General features: G+C 38.5%; 1 protein-coding gene across 1 annotated transcript in view; it reads right to left on the minus strand.

Moving 5' to 3' along the window:
* Positions 1–27,376, minus strand: part of IL1RAPL1 (interleukin 1 receptor accessory protein like 1) — a 1,353,681-nt gene that overhangs the window by 15,466 nt on the left and 1,310,839 nt on the right. Inside the window, exon 9 of the mRNA XM_019419745.2 lies at positions 12,190–12,333. Within this exon, the coding sequence (XP_019275290.1) occupies positions 12,190–12,333 (144 nt within the window). The remainder of the gene's footprint in view (positions 1–12,189; positions 12,334–27,376) is intronic.

Raw genomic sequence — 27,376 nt, forward strand, 5'->3', positions numbered from 1 at the left:
CGAAATGTAAAACAATGAAACTGGACCACTTTCGTACACCATACACAAAAGTAAACTCGAAATGGATGGAAGACCTAAATGTGAGACCTGAAAGCATAAAAATCCTAGAAGAGAGCATAGGCAGTAATTTCTCTGACATCAGCTGTCGCAACATTTTTCTAGATATATCTCCTAAGGCAAGGGAAATAAAAGCAAAAATAAATTATTGGGACTACATCAAAATAAAAACTTAGGCACAGTAACAGAAACAATCAACAAACCTAAATGGCACCCTACAAAATGGGAAAAGATATTTGCAAATGGTGTGTCTGATAAAGGGTTAGTATCCAAAATGTATAAAGAGCTTACACATCTCAATGCCCCCCAAAACAAATAATCCAATTAAAACATGGGCAGAAGACATGAACAGACATTACTCCAAAGAAGACATCCAGAAGACTAAAAGACACATGACCAGATGCTTGATATCACTCATCATCAGGGAAATGCAAATCAAAACTATCATGAGATATCACCTCACACCGGTAAGAATGGTTAAAATAAAAAACACAAGAAACAACAAGTGTTGGTGAAGATGGGGAGAAAGGGGAACACTCTTGCACTGTTGGTGGGAATGCAAACTGGTGTAGCCACCATGCAAACAGTATGGAGTTTCCTCAAAAATTTAAAAACAGGACTACTCTATGACACAGCAATTCCACAACTGGGTATTTACCCAAAGAATACGAAAACATGAATTTGAAAGGATATACACACCCATATGTTTATTGCAGCATTATTTACAATAGCGAAATTATGGAAGCAGCCCAAGTCTCTATTGATAGATGAATGGACAAAGATGTGGTGTATATATATATATATATATATATATATATATATATACACATACATATATATATATACACATATATATACATATGTGTATATATATGTATGTATATATGTGTGTGTGTGTATATATATATATATATATATATAATGGAGTATTATTCAGTCATAAAAAAAAGAATGAAATGTTGTCACGTGCAACAACATGGGTGGAACTACAGAGCATTATGCTAAGCAAAATAAGTCAGTCAGAGAAAGATAAATACCATATGATTCACTCATATGTGGAAATTAAGAAACAAAACAAATGGACAAAGGGAAAAGAAAAGAGACAGACAACCAAGAAACAGGCTCTTAAGTATAGAGAACAAATTGATGGTTACCAGAGGGGAGGTGGATGGGGGATGGATGAAATAGGCAAAGGGGATTAAGAGTACACACACACACACACACACACACACACACACACATATATATATATATATATTTAATTTTTATTTATTTTTGGGGGGGCAGAGGGGGAGAGAGAGAGAGAGGGAGACACAGAATCCAAAGCAGGCTCCAGGCTCTGAGTTGTCAGCACAGAGCCCAACGTGGGGCTCGAACTCAGGAACCACAAGATCATGACCTGAGCCAAAGTTGGACCACTTAACTAACTGAGCCACCCAGGAGCCCTGAGAATACACATATCTTTTAAAAAAAATTTTTTTTTAATGTTTATTTAGTATTGAGGGAGAGAGAGACAGAACCCGAATGGGGGAAGGGGCAGAGAGAGAGGGAGACACAGAATCTGAAGCAGGCTCCAGGCTCTGAGCTGTCAGCACAGAGCCCGACTGCGGGGCTGGAGCCCATGAACCGCGAGGTTGTGACCTGAGCTGAAGTCCGACGCTTAACCGACTGACCAACTTAGGTTCCCCAGCATAGTTTTTAAAAAGACCTTCTTTGTGTTCCTATGATTTCAGGTTGCACAGCCAAGCCCCTCCCCCTTCTGGACCTAAAGGTGTCACCTGTGTGGGTCGTGCTGGACAGGGGACCCTGCCTCCTGCGGGTGCTCAGCAGGAAATCAACCAGAGGCCTGCAAGCAGCCTGTACTTTCGCAGCCAGGAGGGAGGGAAGGGCCCTCATAGGACACGGAGGGCCCGGGTCAGCAGGGACGCCCCGCTCCTCCAGCAGTGAGATCATGACCTCAGCTGAAGTCGGATGCTCAACCAACTGAGCCACCCAGGCGCCCTGAGACTACACATATCTTGATGAGCACTGAGCAATACGTGGAACTATGGAATCAGTATATTGTACACCTGACACTAATATAACACTATATGTTAGCTACACTGGAATTAAAATAAAATTAAAAATAACAACTATAGCTACAATAATGTATGAATGGATACACAATATAAAAAGATGTAAAGTATGACAACAACAGCATAAATAGGAAAGCAAAAGTATAGACTTTTTTTTAAAGTTTATTTATTTATTTTGAGAGACAGAGAGAGAGAGAGAAAGAAAGAGAGTGAGCGAGTCGGGGAGGGGTAGAGAGATGGTAAGAGAGAGAATCCCAAGCAGGCTCAGTGCTGTCAGAGCAGAGTCCAATGCAAGGCTTGAACTCATGACTGTGAGATCATGACTTGAGCCAAAACCGAGTCTGATGCTTGTTTAACTGACTAAGCTACCCAAGGGGCCCATCTGTAAACTTTTTGTATGAAATTGAAGGTAAGTTGTCATCAATCTAAAATAGTCTGTTAGCAGTGCCTGGGTGGCTCAGTTGGTTAGGTGTCTGACTTTGGCTCAGGTCATGATCTTGCAGTTCATGAGTTCAAGCCCTGTGTTGGGCTCTGTGCTGACAGTTTGGAGCCTGGAGCCTGCTTCAGATTCTACGTCTCCCTCTTTCTCTTCCCCTTCCCTGCTCATGTTCTGTCTCTCTTTCTCAAATAAATAAATAAATAAATAAACAAACAAACATTAAAAATTAATTAATTAATTAATTAAACTGTCTGTTATATCTATTAGATGTTTCATGTAAACTCATGGTATCCACAAAGAAGAAACCTCCAGTAGCTACACAGAAGTTAAAGAGAAAGGAATTAAAGCATATGAGTTAAAAAAAAATCACAACAGAAGACAACAAGAGAGGAAGAAGAAAAAGGAACAACAACAAAAAACAAACAGAAAATAACTAACAAAGTGGCAATAGTAAATCCTTACCTATCAATAATCAATGTAAACGAAAATGGACTAAACTCTCCAAACAATAAAGAGTGGCTGAAGAGATAAAAAAAATAAGATCCAACAATATGCTGCTTCCAAGACTCACTTTATCTTTAAAGGCACACATAAGCTGAAAGTGGAGGAATAAAAAGAGATATTCCTGGAAATAGTAACTAAATATAGGAGTGGCTATATTTATACCAGATAAAATAGATTTACAATGAAAATAGTCACAAGGGATAAAGGTCACTCTATACTATATTGTGATAAAGGGGTCAGTTCTTCAAGAGGATGTAACAACTGTAAATGTATATGTACCCGATATTGGAGTACCTAGATATTTCATGCAAATATTAATTGAACTGAACAGCAATACAATAATATTAGCAGATTTCAGTAGCTCACTTTCAATATTGGATAGATCATTGAGATAAAAATTAATAAAGAAACAGTAGATTTGAAGAACACTATAGACCAAATGGACCTAACAGATATATAAAGAACATCCAGCCAAGAGTAGCAAAACATGCATTCTTCTCAAGCATGAATCAATATTCTTGAGGATAGATCATATGTTGGGCCACAAAATCATGTTAGGTATCTTTTCTGACCACAATGATATGTGACTAGAAATTAATAACAGGGGAATATGGAAAATTCACAAATATGTGGATATTACATATCACACTCTCGAATAAGTGATGGGTTAAAGAAGAAAGAAAAAGGGAAATCAGAAAATATCTTGAGACAAACAAAAATGGAAACACAACATAACAAAATTATGAGATGAATCAAAGCAGTTCTAAGAGGAAAATTTACAGTGATAAATGCCTGCATCTGGGAGAAAAGAATGATCTCAAATATACACTCTAACTTCATACCACAAGGAATTAGAAAAAAAAAGAACAATCTGAGCCCAAAGTTAGTACAAGACAGAAATAATAAAGATAGAGCAGAAATAAGTAAAATACAGAATAAAGAGACAATAGAAAAAAATCAATGAAATGAAAAGTTGGGTTTCTGAAAAGACAAACAATATTGACAATCTTAAGCTAGAGTAACCAAGAGAAAAAAGAGAAACTAAATAAATACAATTATAAATGAGAGAGGAGACATAATAATTGGGACCAAAGAAATACAAAGGATGATTGGATAACCAAGAAGAAACAGATAAATTCCTAGAAACATACAACCTCCCAAGACTGAACTTTGAAGAAATGGAAAATCTGAACGGACCAATAACTAAGGAGATCGGAGGAATAATAAAAAACCTGTCAACAAAGACAAGCTTAAGACCAAATGGTTTCACTGGTGAATTCTACCAGATACTTAAAGAAGAATTAATGCCAATCCTTCTCAAATTCTTCCAAAGTATTGAAGAGGAGGGAAAATTCCTAAATTCATTTTATAAGGCAATATTACCTTGATACCAAAGCCAGATAAGAATACTACAAGAAAACTACAAGCCAATATTTCTGATGAATATAGATATAAAAATTCTCAACAAAATACTAGCAAATGAAATTAGGCAGCACTTCAAAAGGATAATACAACATGGTCAAATGGGATTTATTCCTGGGATACAAGGATAGATCAATATATGCAGATAAATAAACACGATATTCCACATTAATAGGATGATGGATACAAAATTAATGATCCTATCAATAGATTCAGAAAAAGGTTGACAAAAAATTTATAATTTCATTGTAAAAGCTTTCAGCAAATTGAGTATAGAAGGACCATATCTCAACACAGTAAAGACCATATATGACAAACACACAGCTAAGATCATATTCAATGGAGAGAAGGTGAAGGCTTTCTCTCTAAACTCAAGAACAAGGTAAGGATGTTCACTCTCACCACTCTTATTCAATATAGTACTGGAAGTCCTAGCTGGAGTAATTAAGCAAAGAAATAAAAGGCACCTACATAGGAAAGAAAGAAGTAAAATTTTCTCTTTGCAAATGTTATGACTTTACATATAATAAGACCTAAAGACTCCACCAAAAATCTGTTAGATCTACTAAACAAACACAGCAAAATTTTAGGATACAAAGTCAACATATAAAAATCTGTTATATTTTTATATTATAACAACAAGTTATCTGGAAAAAAAAGAAAGAAAATAATCCCATTTACAGTAGCATCAAAAATAATAAAATACTGAGGAATAGATTCAACCAAACGGTAAAGATCTATACATTGAAAACTATACGGGGAGCCTAGGTGGCTCAGTCGGTTGAGCATCTGACTTTGGCTCAGGTCATGATGTCATGGTTTGTGAGATGGAGCCCCACGTCTGGTTCTGTGCTGACAGCTCGGAGTCTGGAGCCTGCTTTGGATTCTGTGTCTCTCTCTCTTTCTGCCCCTCCCCCACTCACATTCTCCCTCTCTCTCTCTCAAAAATAAAAATAAACATTAAAAAATTAAAAAAAAAACTATGACATTAATGAAAGAAACTGAAGACACAAATGAAAAGACATCCCATGTTCATGGATCAGAATAATTAATATGTTTACATGTCTATACTATCCAAAGCCATCTATAGATTCAATATAATCCCTATCAAAATTCCAACAACATTTTTCAGAGATAGAGGAGAAACCATTTAAAAATTCATATGGAATTTAAAAAGGCCCCGAATAGCCAAAGTAATGTTGAGAGAGAAGAGCCCAGCAGGAGCCATCATACTTTCTGATTACAAACCATACTGCAAATTTATAGTAAGAAAAACAGTATGGTACTAGTATGAAAACAGACACATAGACCATTAGAACAAAATAAGGGTCCAGAAATAGACCCATGCATATTACAGAAAACTAGTATTTGACAAGGGGGTCAAGAATACTCATTGGAGAGGGGCACCTGGGTGGCTCAGTCGGTTGAGCGTCCAACTTCGGCTCAGGTCATGATCTCACAGTCCATGAGTTTGAGCCCCACGTCAGGCTCTGTGCTGACAGCTCAGAGCCTGGAGCCTGCTTTGGATTCTGTGTCTCCCTCTCTCTCTGCCCCTTCCCTGCTCATGCTCTGTCTCTCTCGTCTCAAAAATAAATAAAAACATTAAAAAAATGTAAAAGAATACTCATTGGAGAAAAGATAATCTTTTTAATAACCGATAGTAGGAAAATTGGATATCCACATCAGAAAGAATAAGTTGGACCCCTGTCTTATACCATCCACAAATTTTAACCTGAAATGGATTTAAGACTTAAATGTGAGAACTGAAATCATAACACTCCTAAAATAAAATATAGAAAACATCTTTGACACTGGCCTTGGCAATGATTTTTTGGATATGATACAAGAAGCACAAGCAACAAAAGTAAAAACAAACAAAAAAGCTACCTCAAACATAAAAGCTTTGGCACAGCAAGCGAAACAATCAAGAAAATGAAGAAGCAACTTATGGAATGGGATAAAACAACTGCAAACCATATATCAGATAAGGGGCGGGTTAGTATTCAAAATATATAAGGAATTCATACAACTTAATGTCAAAAATATTAATAATCAAATTAAAAATGGGCAGAAGATCCAAATAGATATTTTTCCAAAGACTTACAAATGGCCAATAGGTACATGAAAAGGTGCTCAACATCACTACTCATCACAGAAATGCAAATCAAGACCACAATGAAATCTCACTTTGCACCTGTAGGGATGGCTATCATCAAAAAGACAAGAGATAACAAATGCTGGCAAGGATGTAGAAGAAAAGGAACCCTTGTATACCACTGGTGAGGGTGTAATTGGAAAACAGGAGGAGGTTTCCTCAAAAAGTTAGAAACAGAACTACCATATGATCCAACAATTACATTTCTGGGTATATGTATGAAGGAAATAAAATCACTATCTCAAAAAGATATTTGTATGCTAATGTTCATTGAAGCATTATTCACAATAGCTAAGACATGAAAACAACATGAGGGCTCCTCAATGTATGAATGGATAAAGAAAATGTGGTCAATATATACAATGGAATACTACTCAGCCATAAAAATGAAGGAAATCTTGCCATTTAAAAAAAAATTTTTTTTTTTTTGAGACAGAGAGAGACAGAGCATGAACAGGGGAGGGGCAGAGAGAGAGGGAGACACAGAATCTGAAACAGGCTCCAGGCTCCGAGCTGTCAGCACAGAGCCCGACGCGGGGCTCGAACTCACGGACAGTGAGATCATGACCTGAGCCGAAGTCAGACGCTTAACCGACCAAGCCACCCAGGCGCCCCGAGGAAATCTTGCCATTTGCAACAACTTAGACTTTGAAGGCATGGTGCTAACTGAAATGAGTCAAAGAAAGACAAATACTGTATGATCTCACTTATATGTGGAATGAAAACAGCTGAAATCAGAAACAGAACAGAATGGTGGTTGCCAAGGGTTGGGGGCTAGGAGGAAGGGGGTGATATTGGTCAAGGGGTATATATTTCCAGCTATAAGTAATTCTGGGGATACAATATACAGAATGGTGAATATGGTTAACAATACTATATTTTATATACTCGAAAGTTGCCGAGAGATTAGGCCTTAAATGCCACTAGAAAAAACAGCAGTTATATGAAGTGATAGGTGAGTTAACTAACCTTACTGTAGTAATTATTTCACAAAGTATACATCTCTCTCTCTCTCTCTCTCTCTCTCTCTCTCTATATATATATATATATATATATATATATATACACACACACACACACACACACTCACACAATATATATCACATTGTATACCTTAAACTTTTATATAATTTCTTTTTTTAACGTTAATCCTGCCACTGATAGATTGTCATATTTGCCTCGGGGAAAACTTTCTTGTAAGGTCTTTTGGAATACACACACACACTCAGACACACATGACAGACAGTTGAAACGTCTTCAAGTTTACAGGATGGCTTACATGTTTGTTTGTTAATAAAGGAATATGCAACAGAATTTATCTAAATTTTCTTTCATTATGGAATGGAATCAAGTCAGTGGGAGAGTAGTTGCCCTTCTACCCCTAACCATTGTAGATACCTCATTTATCTGAAAAGATCTTAGAATTATGCATTACTGCATAGTCTTGGGTCAGTTCTCAACAGTTTTGTTTTTCCAAAGACCAGCATCTCATTCTAGCTGAAACTATGCATGGTCAGACTCCACAGAGGGGGTGACCCTACAAATATAATCTGGGTCACCCTGTGCTCGTACAGTTGTTTTCTGAGCTAAAAAGCCTAGACTTGCTCTGGCAGGCACCATAGAGGTACGTTTGTTTGTTTTTTCTTTTGGTTTGGTTTGCTTCGCAAAGAATCACAGTAAATTTGTACTTAAAAAGAGAAGTCTGGCTGAGTGTGGAGGATAAAATGGAAGGGTAGAGAATTAAGACCAAGAAGCTAGTGTAGGAGGCTTGGACAAGGAGCTACAATTAAGAGTAAGGAATCAGTCTATTTTCAAGAGGTACAATGGTACAATTAACTGATGATGAAACAAGAGAACGGGGAGAAGGACATTTAGAGGCTATTAGTGCATAAATGCAATTGAAGATAGGGCTGTAAAGATGATCCATAGAAGTGGGTATTGTATAATGAGAAGTGCTAAGAGCTGAATCCAGAGGAAACAATAAAATGTAAAGTTAGGTAGAGGGGGACAAGAGTAAGGTGAACAAATCGAGAGAAAAGCATCTCTAATCTTTTATTGATTTTTCAGAGAGACAGAGAGACAGAGCGTGAGTTGGGGAGGGGCAGAGAGAGAAGGAGACACAGAATCCAAAGCTGGCTCCAGGCTCCGAGCTGTCAGCACAAAGCCTGACCCGGGGCTCGATCTCACGAACCATGAGATCATGACCTGAGCCAAAGTTGGATGCTCAACCGACTGAGCCACCCAGGTGCCCCACATCAATATATTCTATCCTGGAAAAATAGAATCATTCTGATACAGAAATGATAGAGTCAAGTAATACCTATTGTAATGACCTGAAAGGAACGGCATGGATGTGTTCCTGACACCAAATACTTCCTTTCCCAGTCTGACACAGTGGCTGAAATAATTGGAATTTGGAGTTATTTGGACCTGGGCTTAAATTCTGTCTTTCTGGGGGTGCCTGGCTCGCTCATTCAGTAGAGATGTGACTCTTGATCTCTTGGTTTTGAGTTCGAGCCCCACATTGGGTGTAGAGATTACTTAAAAATAAAATCTTAAAAAAAATTCAGGAGCACCTGGGTGGCTCAGTTGGTTAAGCGTCTGACTCTTGATTTTGGCACAGGTCATCTCATGGTTCACGTGATGGAGCCCCACGTGAGGCTCTGCACTGACAGCACGGAGCCCGCTTGGAATTCTCTCCCCCTCTCTCTCTGTCCCTCCACCCCAAAATAAATAAACATTTTTAAAAATTAAAAAATAAAAATTAAAAATTCTGTCTTTCTAGTTGTGTGATTCTCTGAGTACCAACAAAGCAGCCAACACAGCACTTGCTATTTAATAAATATTCAACAAATGGTCAACAAATTTATCATTATCGTATCACCAGAGTAAGCCATCTAAACTTGCCCTCTTCTTCTTCATACTCCCTGCTTTTCCTTACACCCAAGAGTATTTTATGTATTCCCCTTTTAAGGGAGGTAATGTGGTGTCCAAGAATAAAGAAGGCATCACTAAACTTGAGACTTTTGAAATACATTTTTTTAAGCCAAGTCAAGAGTATGAAAAGCCTGGGGTCTCTTCTTAACAGTTATCTTTTCTTCGGAAGAAGAAAGGACTGTAGGAGAGCTATGAAGAATGGGAACTTGATGATGTTAGAGAAATTTTCCACCAAGGGAAGAGTGTGTGTAGAAAGATCAAAGGGAGGGTGCCTGAGTGGCTCATTCGGTTAAGCGTCCAAGTCTTGATTTCGGCTCAGGTCATGATCTCATGGTTTGTGGGATCGAGCCCCATGTGGGACTCTGTGCTGCCAGTGCAGAGCCTGCTTGAGATACTCTCTCTCTCTCTGCCTCTCCCTTACTCGTGCTCTCGGTCTTTCTCAAAATAAATAAATAAACATTAAAAAAAGAAAGATCTAAGGGGATGTGACTGAGGTTTTGAGGCATCTAAACTATCCAGAATCTTTGACCATTCAGAACATGACAAACAGAAACTGCATTGGAAATTTACAGCTTGGGGGAAATCCTTCATCTCATTCAGAACAGAAACTAAACATATTTAAAACAGGGTTAATGATTAAGTAAAGCGTTCAGATCATCTGCTTTTTCAAATATCTACTATGCTGACTGTACAAACAACATCAGATCTTTAGGTTATACTGAACATCCTAAATTTTTATTTTTTTAATGTTTATTCATTTAAAAAAATTTTTTTTGATGTTTATTTATTTTGGAGAGAGACAAAGACAGAAATGCCAGTGGGTTGAGGCAGAGAGAAGGAGGCACAGAATCTGAAGCAGGCTCCAAGCTGTCAGCACAGAGCCCCACGCGGGGCTCGAATTCACTAGCTGTGAGATCATGACCTGAGCCAAAGTCGGACGCTCAACCGACTGAGCCCCCCAGGTGCCCCATAATGTTTACTCATTTTTTGAGAGAAAGAGAGAGAAGGAGCGCACACAAGCAGGGGAGGGGCACAGACAAGGAGAGACAGAATCCCAAGCAGGCTGTGCACCAACGTAGCAGAGTCCAATGCATGGCTCGAACTCACGAACCGTGAGATCATGACCTGAGTCAAGATCAAGTGTTGGACACTTAACCAAGTGCACCACCCAGGCACCCGGAACATACTACATTTTTAAAAGGCAAAAAATATTAGGGACTCACTGTTCAAGAAAAGAAAGGCTTTGGATATCGACCTATTTTCAAATCCCATCTTGGCCACTTATATCAATACTTGTGTTATCTTCATCAGTATGTTATTTAACCCCTGGGAACCTTAGTTGCCTTTTCAGTAACATGGAGGTTACAATACTGACCTCAGAGGTTTTTGAGTCTTAGCAAGAATGACTTAAGAACGCCTAGCACTTTGCTTGATACTCATTCAACAACAGCTCTGACACTGACAATTTTCTCATATCCCTTTGAAGTAGTAGCCAAAAAATTTAATAACTTGCATACAAAGGCGAGAAAGGCAGAAACCAAGAGGCAAATCAACAATTACGAATTTAAAAAACCCAGTCGTGCTGCGGCACAGACTTCACCCCATGGGGAGGGAAGAAGGTAAAATAGAGACTGAACAAACTTCCTCTTCCCAAGTCTGACAATCCACAATTCTACCTGTGGATTTATTCTAGAGGATTCTGGAAAGGTCCCTTCATTTTCCTTTGTGCCACTCGGGGCAAAAGTGACGGTGAAAAAAAGTCGATAAATGTGAGCAAGAAACCGTGGCCATCTGCACTGTGTATGGCAGTTTGCATATGCTTCCTCTACTGCAAATTTACCTCATGTGTGAATCATTTTCAAGTGATGAAAACGAAAAAAATCTTCAGTCCTCTAATGAGTGGTTTATGGACCTCCATGTGAAGGACCCCAAATTCCTCTTAGAGGGCACACGGAATTCACGACTGACCAGAAGGGGTAAATAATAATTACGATTTCTATGTAAACAACACTTACTTGTCCAATTTGAGTAAAACTGGTAGAAAACAATGTGCTCGCGCACATTATTATCTGTTGGTCCACACTTGGGAGAAAAATCAGTCTGTCTAAATATAGCTACATAAACAGGACTGGAAAGACAGCTATGCATTCTAAACTATTCAACACAGTTTATTACAACTGGTCAGTCTAAATGAGGAACAAATTGAGATTCCGTTCAAACCACTGGGCTAGGGAACACAATTAAAAGAGGCACTCCTTGCCTGTAGAAAAGCAAAGCTGGCCTTTCAGTGCTGATTACAAGGTGAGAGAAGATGAACACGGATAGCGTGGCAATCAGCGTCTGTAATTTGCAAGTGCTATTTGGAATAGGATTCTAAAAAGGGTAGGTGTCGCTTTACCATTTGCAGAGGAAATTGCCTATTGGCTCCAAAGCATCACACGTAGAGTTCCACGTGAAGGAGGAATTTACAAACTGAACAGCGAAAGATGAGAACTGCTGCCAGGCGCTTTGCGGTAACTTTTCTTGCCTCTCAAGAAAACAAAGGCAGGAAACAAAGAAGCACATCCGGAGAGAACATCAAAAGAGGGAACTCATCTTACCTCCATCCAGCTCCTCGGCCCCAAAATGATTCCTGTAGAAGAGCATGATTTCTATCTTGTAACACTTGTAGATGGTCACCAGACAAACAAGCAGCAAAAGGATAGCACCAAGCCCTCCAGCAAGTTCAACTGTGTACATCAACTCTGGGAACAACAACAACAACAACAAATCACCAAAGGGAATTATACCATGTTCACATTCCAAGTCACAAATTCAACTTGATTTCACAGTTCTGTGGATGAGACCAGATGTAGGTGATGGATTAACACAACCCCTTCCCCTTCTGCATGAAAATGGGACCTTTCTAGGTCTGTTTCCTTGGTAACCAGATAAGGTGGTCTGTGGTAGCTGTGTTGCTAAGCGACATTGTTTACGGTAAAAATGGGAGACGGCATTGGACGGAAACAAATTAGAAATACCGGCTTGGAAACGATAATTTGGGGCTTGCCTGAGTACAGTAACACATATAAGCATATCCCTTGGGGGAATCCCACAAATTATGCTTGTGGGGTTGATCAAAGAAATATCGGTTCCTGTGGATATGAAGCGTTTAAGTCAGGACGGCTTCCGAACTCACCCAATGTGAATCTTGACCTTTCTGACCTGGGCTATCACCTAGGGGTTGGGGCTGAGGGGACGTAAGGGTTCCAACAACGCAGTTCCTGAAGGGCAGTGTGGACTGTGACATAGAGGGGTGGGTGGGCCACCTAAGGAATACTGCCTGCTGCCTCCTGCCAGGAGCAATGACTACTGTTCCATATGTTTCTGAACAGTCGTGCCAGTGTGGCTTGCCGCAGTGTTGGCGGCTGAATACTTGGGCTCAAAGAGCCGGCCCCCTCGTGGATGTCACACCAGACTATGTCGGTAGTATTTTCCTTTCACTAAGCTATTTAGAGAATTTTCTTTTCTTCTCTTTCCCCTTTTACTAGGCAGTTTGCTACATTCGACCCAAAAGAGGGATTCTCTTGCCACATACATGTTCTCTTTTTCCTCTTGAATATCCATATTACATTAACAATTATCAGGCATTTCTGGGGATAGAATATTCACTTCTTTTCTTCCCCTTTAGAGCCCATACACATTGTAACAAAATGAAGGCTACCGGCTTTTAAACATTAAGCCAGAATGCACAGACTATGAAGTTCACTTTACGCGCCTACGAATGCCTACCGTCTTGATCAACACAGTACACACGTTACTGATGGGGAGCCATGGTTCACTATTGTTGATGACTACGTTGAAAAGTGCTGGTTTCCTTAATTACCATTAGATATAAAAATTCCTGAAATGATGGCTCTGAAGTGATGGTATTTTTGATGCTTTACTTTATAATTCATCGATGGGTTATCTAATTTCAGAGCAGAGGAAATGTAGGCTTATAGTGAAAACTTTAAAATAATCTATGGCTTGAGAAACAACTACTCTTGTGTTACAAGATCACTCCTGAGATCTCAAAAAGGGGGTGAAATAATCAGGAGTACAGGGCCATATCAGGGACAAATAACTTGAAAACACGGACATCATTTTTTCACAAGAACATTGTGTGTTTGTGCACATGTGTGCACGTGTGTTTGCGTGTGATGTGACTTTTCCTGGGATAATTACAGAACTCAGCCATATTTTTCATTATGTAGTCCTTCATTTTCAATGCAACAGTTTAATCAGAAAACATATATAACTGCTGTTTAATCAAGTGTATTCTGATGCTCTTGTTATTAAAATTAAATGGAAAATAGAAGACAACCTTATTAGAAGTGATTGGACTTTATGAATTTAAGGAAGAAAAAGAAAACGAGTTATTAAATCTTTCAGAGTCTAAATGAATATGACAAGGGAAATGCCAAAACGCGCCTCCTGGAAATTTTTATATTTTGTACTTATAAATATCAGACACCTTTATATGCTGAATCTTGTGAGGACCTACACAAGATACTACTACAAAAGTACCAGGAATGAAATACAAAAAGCTCCTCAGGATAATGTTGTCCCATCCCTGTGCGAACAGAAAGGATAAGTGGGTAGGTAATTCCGTGGGGGGCAGTGGGCCTGGTTCTCTCAGTATATGAGTTAACTCCACCATATACACAGAAACCTGCAGAAAACTAACTTATGCCCACAGGCCAATTTGTATACCAAAATCACCTGATTTAAATTGTACTGGTTACGATGGAAGAGATAAACATTTGAACTGTGGTTTCTTTTCCGATTCACTCTGTTTTCTATTTTAACGCATTAGACACAATTTATCACTCTAAAATGCTTGCACGAGAAAAGACAGGGAAAAATAACGGAGAACGCTTAACTTGCACTCTCAAACGGTGCTGATGGCAAAGCCCAATGGTACCACTATATTAGAAAATTTGGGGTGGTTTCTAATAAAGTTAGCTTAGGGATCTACCCTATGACTAGCAAGTACACTCCTATGTATTCACCCACGGAAATATAAGCAGATATCCACAAGAAGACTCGTTCAGGAGTGTTCAGAGAAGTCTTATTCATGGTGGCCGTGACTGAAAACGACCCAAAGGGTGATTAACAGGAGACATTGAACAGACTGCTGTCCGTCCATATGACAGAATACACTCAGCAGTAAAAAGCATAAACTACGGACACATGCAACAAGAGTGAATCTCACCAAATTATGTTAGGTGAAGGAAGCCAGACACAAAGTAGTATCTTCTGTATAATTCTGTCTAAACGAAGTACCAGAGCAGGCCAAAATAAACCATCGTGATAGAAATCACAAAATGGATGCTTTGTGGATAAGTGATGGGAAAATGTATTGGAAGGGGGCAACGGGAAACTTTCTGGGGTAGACGAAACATTCTGTAGCTCTTTTGAGGTACGGATATACCGGCATATGATTGTCAGAATGCAATGAACAGAACACCTACCATCCATGCACTTCACCTTACGTTAATTACACTTCCATTCTTCACAACTTTGATATTTTGAAAAAAAATAGTCATTATAAATTCTAACTCAAGGCTTAGGTGGGGAGAAGCTGTAAAAGAAAGCTGGAGTCAGGACAGCTGCTTTGGCAGGTATCCGCCCAGGTCAGGAATGGTTCTATGTTGGCTCCAAGCGCACTTGTGGATTCTAGAGACGTGGCAGCAGGCCTGGGCAACTGGCGTGCTTCACCCCGTATCTAGTTGAACAGCTTTCAAAACAATCCAAAACTGTGCCTGAAACGTAATCTTATTACTCTAATAAGCGGAATTCTCATTTTCTTTGGATGGTATTTATAAGACTGGTCTTCACACACTTCTTTAAGACCTTTAACACTGAATATGCAAAATCAGAGAAAAATTACATGGAAGTAAGTCCTTCCTATTTTTAGAGAAGTCACTGCCCAAATGTGAATTATTCCCATTGCTAGAAGTCTAGGGCCAGTCAAATAATTATATACACTACCTCAAATATACTATTTCATAGGCCAATCAATAGTATTGTCTGAAATGTAATGAGAAAAAGCCAGCGGGGTTGATGGGGCTTAGCAATTACAGAAATGGTCTACTGTCACATGAATGTATACTTTAAGTTACAAACATATGGAAAGTTATATATACCTAGAGTATGAGCAATAAGCAAGAATAAGCCTTCTGAGCCAGAGGATAGTCATTTACTAATAATAGGGACACCAAAACCAGGTCCAGAGACACGGCATTTTCAAGGAGCGAATTTGTCCTGGGATCCGGAGAGTATCTCAAATTTCCTTCAGATACTTCTGTAGTATTACATTCAGAAGCATGGTGTTCTTACAACGTCCTCGGAAGTCAGAGAAGAAATGGGTCTTTTGCCACGGTCCACACACCAGTGCCTGTTCCTCGGTTACTACGTTGTTTTTATGCAAGAGTACCTTACGTGCCCTTCGTATTATAAATGGGAGAGGTTAAAAAAATTTTCATTTAAGTTTTTCACACTGGTTTGTATGCCCTGTGTAAACTCTCCCCCCGCCAAAAGGGTGTATTAGATTTAGTTTCCACATTCTTTTGGTCCAAGCTGGACGCATTCATTAATATGAGCGCTACCCATTATGGCTTATCCATTGGGTCAAGACAAAATTACTAGGGGTTAAATTCTGTTACAGTTAAAAGAAATGATCTGGGCCCACTGCTGTATTGTATCCTTACATTGCAATGTGAAAGGTGTTGCCCCAGCAAATGTCATTTTCCCTTTGAAATGGGATCTGCTTTTCAGCTCCAGTTCAAGTTGCCTGGAGTGGCAGCATTTAAAAAATAAAAAGATTCCATTTCAGCACGATTCAACATCAGAAGATGGAAAGAGAAAGTGCAGACCTTTTAAGAATCTGTGTAGCCTTTGTGTTATTTTGTTAAAATGATAGACTCTGCCCCCCTTTAAGGGATTGAGACTGAATATTGAAAATTGTAAAGCAAAATTGCTCAGCAAAACCTAAGGGAAACTGGCATTTGGTTAAACACAACAAATGAACAAGTGCCAAAGAGTTACGTTTAAGGGCACCAGCAGTCATTTAGTTACAGGCAATTAACAATAGTCTTTGGAAAGCTCCAGTTTGGGCAAAGGGAAAACACATTGATTATTGCTGCAGTAGTAGACTGCTTTCGGAATAAATTGCTTCAATTTAAAACTAGATTTGCTACAAGCATTTTGAGCAATGACTACAATTTTTTCTTATCAAGACAGTTGGACCAAGCAACCCTTTAAAAGAAACAGCTAATTAAAATAAAGCGCATGCCATCTCTTAGTACATTGGATTACACTGCAAATAATAAATGCATTTGGTTTACACTAATCTTGCTGCAATTACCTAGTGCAGTTTGGGATCCTATTTTTTTCTACTGGCCAGTACCTGGTATTGTTGTTGGCAAACTTTTTCTGCTAGGGATCTTTGAAGAGGTAAAGATGTTAACAAAGTAAATCAAAGTTTTTAGGTATTTTTGAACTCCTCACTTGGATTTTCATTTTGTTTCTCTATGTGTATTTATATGCATAATCTTGCTTAAAGTATAACTGAGTATTTTAGGTGGCTTTTCCTTATATAGTTCAGCCTAAAATTGCCTCATTCATTATATAAAGTCCTTTCAAATGTTCTGCCCTGATTTATATGCAGTAAAGTGCAAGTTTGTGGGGGGAAATGCATGATAGACAATCTAATGATCCCGGTTTATTCATTAGCCTCACCAAGTACATTTCCTCTTCTCTCATTGTGTTATAAAGAGCTAAACTTTATAAGGATTTATCCATCCACATAAATTCATATGCATATTTATTTCTCTGGAGCAGTATAACTTATTTGTTCCTGGCAGGAGGATAATTATGCTCAGCCTACAAAGATATTCAACTCAATTCTACAATACATCAACGCAATTTAGAAGCAGTTATAATTTTTTTTTTTTTCGGTAACGCATTAAGAAGCTGAATTGCTACTCACATAATGGCAAGAAAATGTTTTGGGGAAGGTATAAACTAGTATGTAAAGACAGAAGTTTTGCTTTTGGAAAGTGCTTTTTGGAACAAGGCAGGATATACAAAATAATAATATAATAATAATAACAATAATAATAAAAATAAAAATGGTCTCTGAATTTAGCAGGTTGATTTGTGCAACCAAACATCTGGGCAAAAGATTACCTTCCAAGTGGTATATTTTGTTATTTTGGAGAGAGGTTTTCAGCAAAAGTATCACATTAACTTTTACTTACTGCCAATCGAGAATGCAAATATGGTTGTTGGCTAGAACCCATCATGAGGGCGTAGTTAGTCTAAGCGCCAGAAGCCATTAGAATCGCATTGTTACATGTTAATAAACTTCAAAATTGAAAAATAAAACAAAAGGCTAGAGAAAAAAAAATACATCATTCTTTCCGCAGTTAGCTAAAGCCTCCCCTTAAAATGTGCTTTTCTTCCTTCCAACCAGATGGAAAGGGTGTTGTGTTTTTTCCCTATGAAGTCAAAGGAATATTCATAAGTGGTATGTATTAAAAGATGAGTTAAGATGAATAATGACAGTAATCAAAAAAACATGATTCCATGAATTCATATTAATGAACAAATAAATTAAAAAGAAAGGTCTCCCTTAGCCAAAGCAGAATGCCACTAGGTAAAAATAGAAGAAATGATAGAATTACAAATCACGATGTTTCAACCATTCTAATAATAATTCATTCAGGCAGGATTATCAACAAATGCTAAAATTATTGGGTGAGAGATTGATGAAGGAGGATATTCACACTGTTTTAAAGTACCTCCTCACTGATTATTTATTAGCCAAAAATGGACACCACTTTAAGGAAGTAGCCCAAATGAACATCACCAGCAATGGGACAAATTGACATCACCTACCTCCTGATGTGATGCATTAAGGAGGCACAATTATCATTTACATAGTACTCCAGCCAGAAACAGGTAAATATCCAAAAAAGGAGGATGCATGTGGCAAACCAAACTGAGGGACATTGTACAAAAAAAAAAAATCTGGTTTCTACTCTTCAAAACTGTCCAAGCCATTGTTAGGGTCAAGGGCAAGCCCTTTGGCTTGATCATTTTGAGTTAAAAGCAATCCAAACACAGCAGATGCCTGCAAAGGTCTCCACCTTTCCCAACTGCCTAAATTGACTTGGAAAGGAGAGCCTGTACCATGGAGGGAGCTCTTAACAGAGATTCCTCTTTACCTAAGAAATTTATTTGCATAACAGGACAACCTTTGTTTTCTAAACCCTTTTGTTTTCCAACCTTTGTTTCCCAAGCTCGTCTCCTCCCCTTACCAGCTCAGGAGGTCACATAAGCCTCGGGTCGCCTGTCTTTAAATGTCACTTCTGTGGGGATTCCTCCTACTAAATATGATATTCTCCTGTTAATCTGCCTCATGCTTAGTTCAGTTACCTCAGTGGGCAGAGGAAATTCATTCCCAACACCCTGAAAGTCACAGGCTGAGGAACCATCCCAGATTAAAGGACAGTAAGAAGACTTGACCAACAACATGCAATATGGAATCCTGGATGGAAATACAGTAGAAGAGTATTACTGCCACAATCTTTTAAAAGGAAATATAGACGGTATTTTAGAAATAGCTTTCTACCGTTTTCAATTTTCCTGAATTTTGATAACTATATTGTGGTTAAGTAAGGAAACATCCTTGTGTTTACAAGATTCACATGGAAGAATTTAGTCACGATGTCTGGTGAATCTAGTCGAGGAGGATATGTGGAAATTTATTTTGCTATTCTTGCAGTGTTTCTGTACCGTCCAGTATTTTTGTTTTCAAAATCAAATGTTCAAAAATAAAAGACACATGGTAAGATCATATTATCTCAAGTGTTACTGTAATTAGAGTGTGTTCTGCGTTGAACAGTCTTGACTGGAAGTTTTATTATTTACAGTCATTCTAATCTGTACAAAGCCTTCAATGTAATCTTCCGGAAACGTGCCCTTGCTTTGGAATTTTCTTCAGTAATTCTTGGTCGCTCTACAATGCTCTTGGAAAAAAGTCCAAAACCCTTATGTTGGCATTCACGGCCCTTCACTCCTTTAATTGAAGCAGCTAATTAACCTCCAGCCGGAATCATCTCTCCAACGTGAATTGAATTTGACATGCGTTTTCCCAATTCTGGACTGACATAGAGTTTCCCCTTTCCACTTATCAAAACCCTACCAATCCTGCAAGGCAAGGCTGAGATTTTGAATGGCACTTTTCCAGAAGTGATTCATCTCCTCAGAAAATGGATTTTCTGTAGCTTTTGTGGTGACTTACTATATTGCATTATGTTGTTTAGTTTTATTTATGGTTTTACATTACAGACAATTGTTTTACCTTAGGACTCTGCTGTAGCTGTTCCCTCTGATTGGCATATTCCTCTCCCAGATTTTGGTATGCCTCTTCCTTTGCCTTTTTTCTTCACATATAACACAATCTCAATTTGGTCTACTGAGCACACATTCCAAATCACAAACTATACTTTGCATCCATTTTTCTTTATTTTTAGCTAAAGCATTAATCACGATATAATATTAATTTGCTTATTAATAAATGTATTATTGTTTATCATCTGTCTCCCATTGGAATTTAAATTCTTTCAAGAGCAAGAATGCTCTTTGAGGGCGGGGGTCTATTTTGTCCGTATTTTTTTTTTTTTACTGATCAAGTGCCTTGGAAGCTATCTGACACATAGTAGGTACTCAATGAATATCTGTTGAATAAATCAATGACTAGATGATTAGTAACAAACTCAATTTTCTAACGAAAAGTTAGTTTTTTATGCATTCCCACTCTAAAATTCCCAGAATATCTTTGTGAGCCAGTTTCCCAGCCAACATGTCATGAAGTTCAAGCAACTGAAGAGGGAGAATTACTAATATGCATTCTATTAATTTGGTAATAAAATATCATTCTATACAAAAATGGTCAACTAAATAATACAAATATAGAAATGTTCTCTCATTCATAAATCCAATGACCATACAGTCTTGTACAGACTTGCAGGACAAGGAAGGTTTGTGTGCACTTGGCATTTAGAAATCAATCCTTCCATCTTTGATATTGTGATCCAATTGTTTTCTTTTCACTCATTCATTCATTCTTTCACTCTCTCATTTAATAAGTGCCTTAAAAGTTTTTTAATGTTTATTTATTTTTGAGAGAGAGAGAGAGAAAGACAGACAGACAGACAGACAGACAGAATCCAAAGCAGGCTCCAGGCTCTGAGCGGTCAGCAAAGAGCCTGAGGCGAGCCTGGAACTCACAAACCGTGAGATCATGACCTGAAATGAAGTCAGATGCTTAACCGACTGAGCCACCCAGACACCCCACTTTAATAAGTGCCTTAAATGTGCCAGGTGTAGTACTTTGAGTTCTAGTGATCAAGTGATGGATAAAATAAGCTTCTTGCCTTAAAGGAACTCATGTCTAGGTGCAGAGTCTGGCACATACTTAGGTATTTAATAACACAATAATAAAAGCCAACACCCATTGTGCACTTAAGTTTCACTCTGTCGGCCTTTTATATACATGTAAGAAATGCTCTACTATGAGCAGCGTAACCGCAGGTCAGGTGAGCAGGTCACTCAGGGTGTTTGTGTTTGTGTTGGGAGATTTTAGGGATGGGGGTCGGACACTTTGCAGCAAAGTGCAGGATGTAGCAAAGTGCAGAGGTTTTTGGCAAGTCATTCGGGGTGAAGTACAGAGAAAGCGAATGTATGGTGTGATGGATGGTAGTAATCAACTGCGTGTTTTGATTTCTCAGCTAGAACATGTTTATCTTTTGTTTTCTTTTCAAAGCAACTAGGGTGTACCTTGTCAATACATATTTATTTGAAGGATTCGTGGTATCAATTAAACCAGGCTTCCCAAAATTAGGTCAGAAAAATAGGACAATGATTCTCCCCTGTGGAAAACTGACATATTTTCAGAAAGCACAATGTGGCATTACTAACACAGATAGAGCTTTATCGCTGAAAACATTTCCCCTTTGGTTATAAAAGCAGTCTTTGAAATAGGTCTGGCTAAGGACCACCATTTGGGATGTACACAGAACATTTATGTATCTGTACACACACGCAAACATATGAAGTATTCACACGGGGACTCCTTCATCTTAGGTCTCATAAGATTGAGTATGATGAGGAGAAATCAGACAAAGAAGAAAGAGACTGCTAGAATAAAGAGCAAAATGGGCCTCAGGTGACCAGCTTAGAAGACGGGGCCACTGTTTATCAAGGTGTCAAATTTCACAGCTGCCTAAAGGAAAACCTCTTAGAAGAAAAAGTATTTGCTTTCTCTCTACTAGGAGTTTCCTTCTCAACGCGTCATACAAATAGACAGGCACAGATGGAATGTTCGAAAACATCTCTCAAGAGAAAATTGTCAGAGTGAAGGTGGCATTGCCATTTTACTCCTGTTTGTTAAGGGCTGCAGTGTTTATCCTGAAAGCAGTCCTCCACCAGAGGACATGCTGTCGCAGTTAGAGCACTTTGGTCTTCCACTGGGAATGCTTTGCATTGGCCAAAGAACCAGAACATCTGGACTACTTACAGAACCAGTAGAAGGAGCCATGTTTTCTACAGACACATTGAGCCCTTCTGAAAAAAACAAACAAACTAGGATTTGTAGTATATTCGATTGCTGGAAATAGATTTATAAAATATTTTACGTATGTAAAAACTAAACACGTCGCGATATACGAAATGGGATGCGTTGATCAGCTTCAGAATTTTGTTATTATTACCATTTTCTTCCTTTAGTGTTTTAATGTATTTCCTTATTATTGAAAGTGTTAGAATAAAATGTGTGTGGCAAAAACTGTTTCTCTGATGAGACAAGTTTCATTCAAAATCTTGGTGACTCCACACAGCTAGAGACTATTAAGGCAAAAACAATAATCAAACCATATGCTTGTTTATTTCCCTCAACAGAAGTAACAGAAAATTCCATTTCTTATCTCTCTTGAATCTTTTTGATGGCTCTCTGTTTTCTGAAAACATAAAAGTGCTACGAGAAATAGTGGTAAGTTTGCCCTGTTCTGTAAAGAGAGAGAGTCAAGAATTTATGAACACTTGTTTATGTTTCTTTTTTCTTCTCCCATTAATACTCTACAAAGACACAGGCAAGGTTTGGGAACTACTGGTAGCAGGATCTATCATTCCTTGATTCCTCCTAAGGGAACAGTAAGTAGCTCCTTAAACCACAGTGACGTTGAGAATAAAGTGAATGACTTATAGAGTTTAGTGGCCCGTGTAGTTGGGATATATGAAGGGCCTGTCCTCACTAATGAATTCACTTTCACCAAAATGGCAGTAACATGGACCCGCTTCACAAAGACTAAGCCATTATCTTACTGTCTTGCTCTACGTATAGATTTTTGGTGCATGAAAATCAGCAATGGCTTGAGAAAGTAATATAGAAGTAAATGTGCCCCCCAGACGATGTTTTCTAACATAGACATAAAGGGAGAACAAGAGTGGACATTGAAGGAAATAGGTTTTAATATACTTTTAAAATGTGTAAATAACTTGATTTTAGAGCAAAAAGATGAATGATTGGTTTCCTGTAAGCACTTTGAAATTTTTCAGTGGCTGTACCAAAATAGATTTATTTTTTTCTTATTTTTTTCCCTGACTCTATACAACATGCTCAATGAAAATCATAAAAGGATAATAAGATTTCAAATTTCACTTACTCTAATTGCATTTATTTACAGATGAGAAACCTAAACTAGCATGTAAGTAGTTAACAGGTGAAAATACATTTGAATATTAACAATTTTTAAAAATTTCTTCTAATGTTTATTTATTTTTGAGAGAGAGAGAGAGAGAGAGAGAGAGAGAAGGGGAGGGGCAAAGAGAAAGGGGCACAGAGGATGTGAAGTGGTCTCTGTGCTGTCTGTGTCGACAACAGAGAGCCAAATGTGGGGCTTGAACTCACAAACTGTGAGAACACGACCTAAGCCAAGGTCAAACACTTAACCGACTGATTAAGTGTTCACCCAGGGGCCCCTCAAGATGATCAATTTTTATGTGACTACAGAGTTGCCAGTGATAGGAGCCTACACAAGAAGATAGCCAACATGGGATTTTGTTGTGATACTTTTAACGTAGTCCTTAAGCTACTTTCAATACTGACATGTCTAAATGATATACACATATTGGTTCATTTGGGGAACATGAGAAATGTACCTGAAGGGGAAGAGAACATGTCACTCCAAAATGTGAGTGTGGATTATGTTGAGTTGAAGGCCATTAAGACCCAGCAGACTCAGAAACAACATTTACCTCTCCTTAGCCTAAAAGAATTGACAAAGGGGGCCTAGACCAGAAAGAGCTCTACTACCTGACACAACTTATTCACAGAAAGATTTAACTGGCATGGCAGGACAAACATCTGACTACCAAATATCTACTCTTCTTATCTTCCTGTGAATTGCCTTCCTCCCCTTTGAAGCTCCAGGCCCCTAAATCATTCCTTAACTCAGGAAGGCATGTAAGCCTCAATTGGCCAACTGCCTTTGAGTCTCCTATTTCTGTGGGGCTCTGGGACGTATGAAATTACATTTGTTTGTCTCCTTTGAATCAGTTTTCTGTCAATGTAATTATGAGACCAGCCAAAGAACCTAGAAAGGAAGAGAGGAAAACTTGACTGATACCCAAGCTGTTTTGAGTCATTGCCCTGAAAGTGTGGGATGATAGTTTTCAAGTCCTACTCATTTTACATTACATACTAGAATTAGAATTCAAAATTGATTTAAGTGAGGCAATTTATGGGTCATTCTTTAAGCTTTGATAATAGTCTCTTCCAGTTTAGTTTCCATGAATTTGGCAACCATTACTGGTCAGTACTCTGAACTGCAAGGAATTGTAATTTCTATTTTTCAGTTACAGGAACTAGTCATCTAAAATTATAAGTCAACGGGGGCTCCTGGGTGGCTCAGGTGGTTAAGCGTCTGACTGCAGCTCAGGTCTTGATCTCATGGTTCCTGGGTTCGAGCCCCCAAAGGGGTTCCCCGCTGGTGGTGGCATGGAGCCCTTCTAATCCTCTGTTCCCCTCTCTCTCTGTCCCTCCCCCACTCATGCTCTCTGTCTCAAAAATAAAACTTAAAAAAAAAAACAACTTAAAAAAAATAAAAAAAAAAAAATAAAAATATGTGTCAACTTTACAAACACTTAAAACCATAAAAACATCTCTAGGAAGAGAAAACAGTTCATTTCACTTTCAAGATTTGCAAACTGAGGTACAAAGACTCCAAACTCACAGAATCTGTAAGATCTGACAAATGGGTTAATAATGTACTATCAGTCACCCAGGGTTCCATATGTTCTTACAAGATTCTTTCACTCTAGCTTAAGGGCAATTAGTTTACAAACGATAAAAATGAAGAACAATGGCACAAAGAGACTTGCTTTAGGTCACATACAAGTAAAGAGTCAAAACCAAAACATTCTCAAGAAATAGTCTGTTTTTCCATCACAGTTCACAATTTCTTTTCAGTAAATCTTCATTCATATACATGGTAATGATTCTTGGGGGGTTTTGAAACTGACCTTTTCGCGTTTTCTTAAATATACCACTGGATTTTTTTGTGTGTGAAGTAAAAATAAAATCTGTTTTTTTTCCCTAAAAGTTTATTTATTTTTGAGAAAGAGAGAGAGGCAGAGAGAGAGGGAGGCACAGAGTCCGAAGCCGGCTCCAGGCTCCGAGCTGTCGCGGGACTCGAACCCATGAACCACAGAGCCTGACGCGGGGCTCGAACCCACCAACCGTGAGATCATGACCTGGGCCAAGGTCAGACACTTAACTGACTGAGCCACCCAGGCGCCCCTATAATCTGTTTTAATAGTGTAGGGGCCAAGTACAGGCCACCCCAAAATGGACCTCTTTGGCATGAACATTATTTTGAGTTAAAAAGCAATCAAAACCTATCACATTCGGGAAAAGCTCTTTACCTCCCCCCTTGACTGCCTGCTGGTACCAGGAGGAGAGTTATTAACAGAGATTCCTCCTTAACTAAGATAAGAAACTTATCTGCATAACAGGGCAAGCTTTGCTTTCCAAACCTCTCCTTTCACCTTGCTGCTAATGGTCTTTCTCCCCTTTGTATCCTCAGACACCTACACCCCCCCCCCTTTAGCTCCTATAAATGTCAGGTTGCCTCACTGTCTTTGGAAGTTCATGTCTGTGTGGATTCCCAATTTTAAATATTAAATTTGATTTTTTTTCCTGTTTATCTGTCTCATGTCACTTTGATTCTTAGGCCAGCTAGAAGGACCTTGAAGGGTAGAGGAAATTCTTCCTCCCTAACAACAGCATTTAAATGTCCATTTTTAATTTAGAGAAATCAATCTCCAGATACATTCATCTTCATAGAACACATACTAATAATAGTAAATGGGCCCTAAAAGTAGAGACCAACAACTAACATATTTCTTATAGCTGGCAAATGTAGTCCTCGACACTCAAATCTAATATAGGTTTCCATGGTAATTTATTGGAAATCAACACATTTTTTCCTATTATATGGCCTGAGAGAGTAGTTAGCATTTTTTATGTGTCATGTCTAATTTCTCACTTTACTGACCTGGTTGTCAAAGTTCGATATACAGGAACTGCTTATTAGAAGTTATACCTTGCATTTTATGACCCAGTTGTGCCATTGCTCAACTGAGTACAAGAATTCACAGCCATAAAAATGCACAGCCATTTCCCTCTTCCCAGAAACGTTGCCTTCATGTCCCGGGATGGGGGCAGACACCCCTCTGGCAGCAGTGACTCAACTACTAAAGACACCTAACCCAGGGCTTTGCCCACAGCTTTGCCCATACCTATTTGGTGAATGGGGATGATTTGTTGTTTTTTCATACAGTGGCATTATATGAATCATCTCTAAGCAGCCTGCAGTGAATGAGATTTTGATCAGGATATGAAACATCGTCAGTCAACAGGTTGTTTTGACCTAGAAATAATGAGAACATCAAGGTGGTGCTGAGAAGGTAGAGGGAGTAGTGTGTTGGTGGGCAGTGGCTATGAATAAGTTATTGTGATTTTGATCTCTGTTCACATATACTTTAAATGGAATTATTGTTTTTTAAACTGCCTGTTTGTGTGAACTGTAAAGATTTTCTAACACAAAGATCTGAGGGCCAGTGGATTCCCTTTCAAGTTTACTTCTGATATATAACCTCTATTACCTACTAGAGACAGATGCCTGTTAAAATAAGTCGAACTTTTGAACATGTAGCTACTATTTACCCAAATTTTTCTTTGTCTGTTTCACAGTTTTATCATTGGCCAATCATATGTGGAGGTTCAATTCTTTTTTTTTTTTTTTTAAGTAGGCTCCATCCCCAGTGTGGAGTCCAATGTGGGGCTTGAACTCACGACCCTGACATCAAGACCTGAGCCAAGATCAAGAGTCAGATGCTTAACTGAGCCACCCAGGCGCCCCTCAATTCTTACACTATGTATGCCCTTCTTTACTACACATAATTGAGATTCAGCTGAATACAAGTGTCCAAAACAGAAAATTCGTGGTATTTGCTGCCCCATCATGTACCTTGTTCCTCCTTGGTAATTGCTACTTGCATCAAACGAACACTGTGTGTATAGCTTGTTTGCATAGGCTGAAATACATGTATATACGCACATACATGTTGTTAAGACATATTCCTAGGTAGATTCTCTCTTTACAAAAGGGATATATAAGAATCGTGTCCAACAAT

Source organism: Panthera pardus, unplaced genomic scaffold (genome assembly GCF_024362965.1).
Source record: "Panthera pardus isolate Hobbes unplaced genomic scaffold, ASM2436296v1 HiC_scaffold_27, whole genome shotgun sequence".
NCBI classification, from domain to species: Eukaryota; Metazoa; Chordata; class Mammalia; order Carnivora; family Felidae; genus Panthera; species Panthera pardus.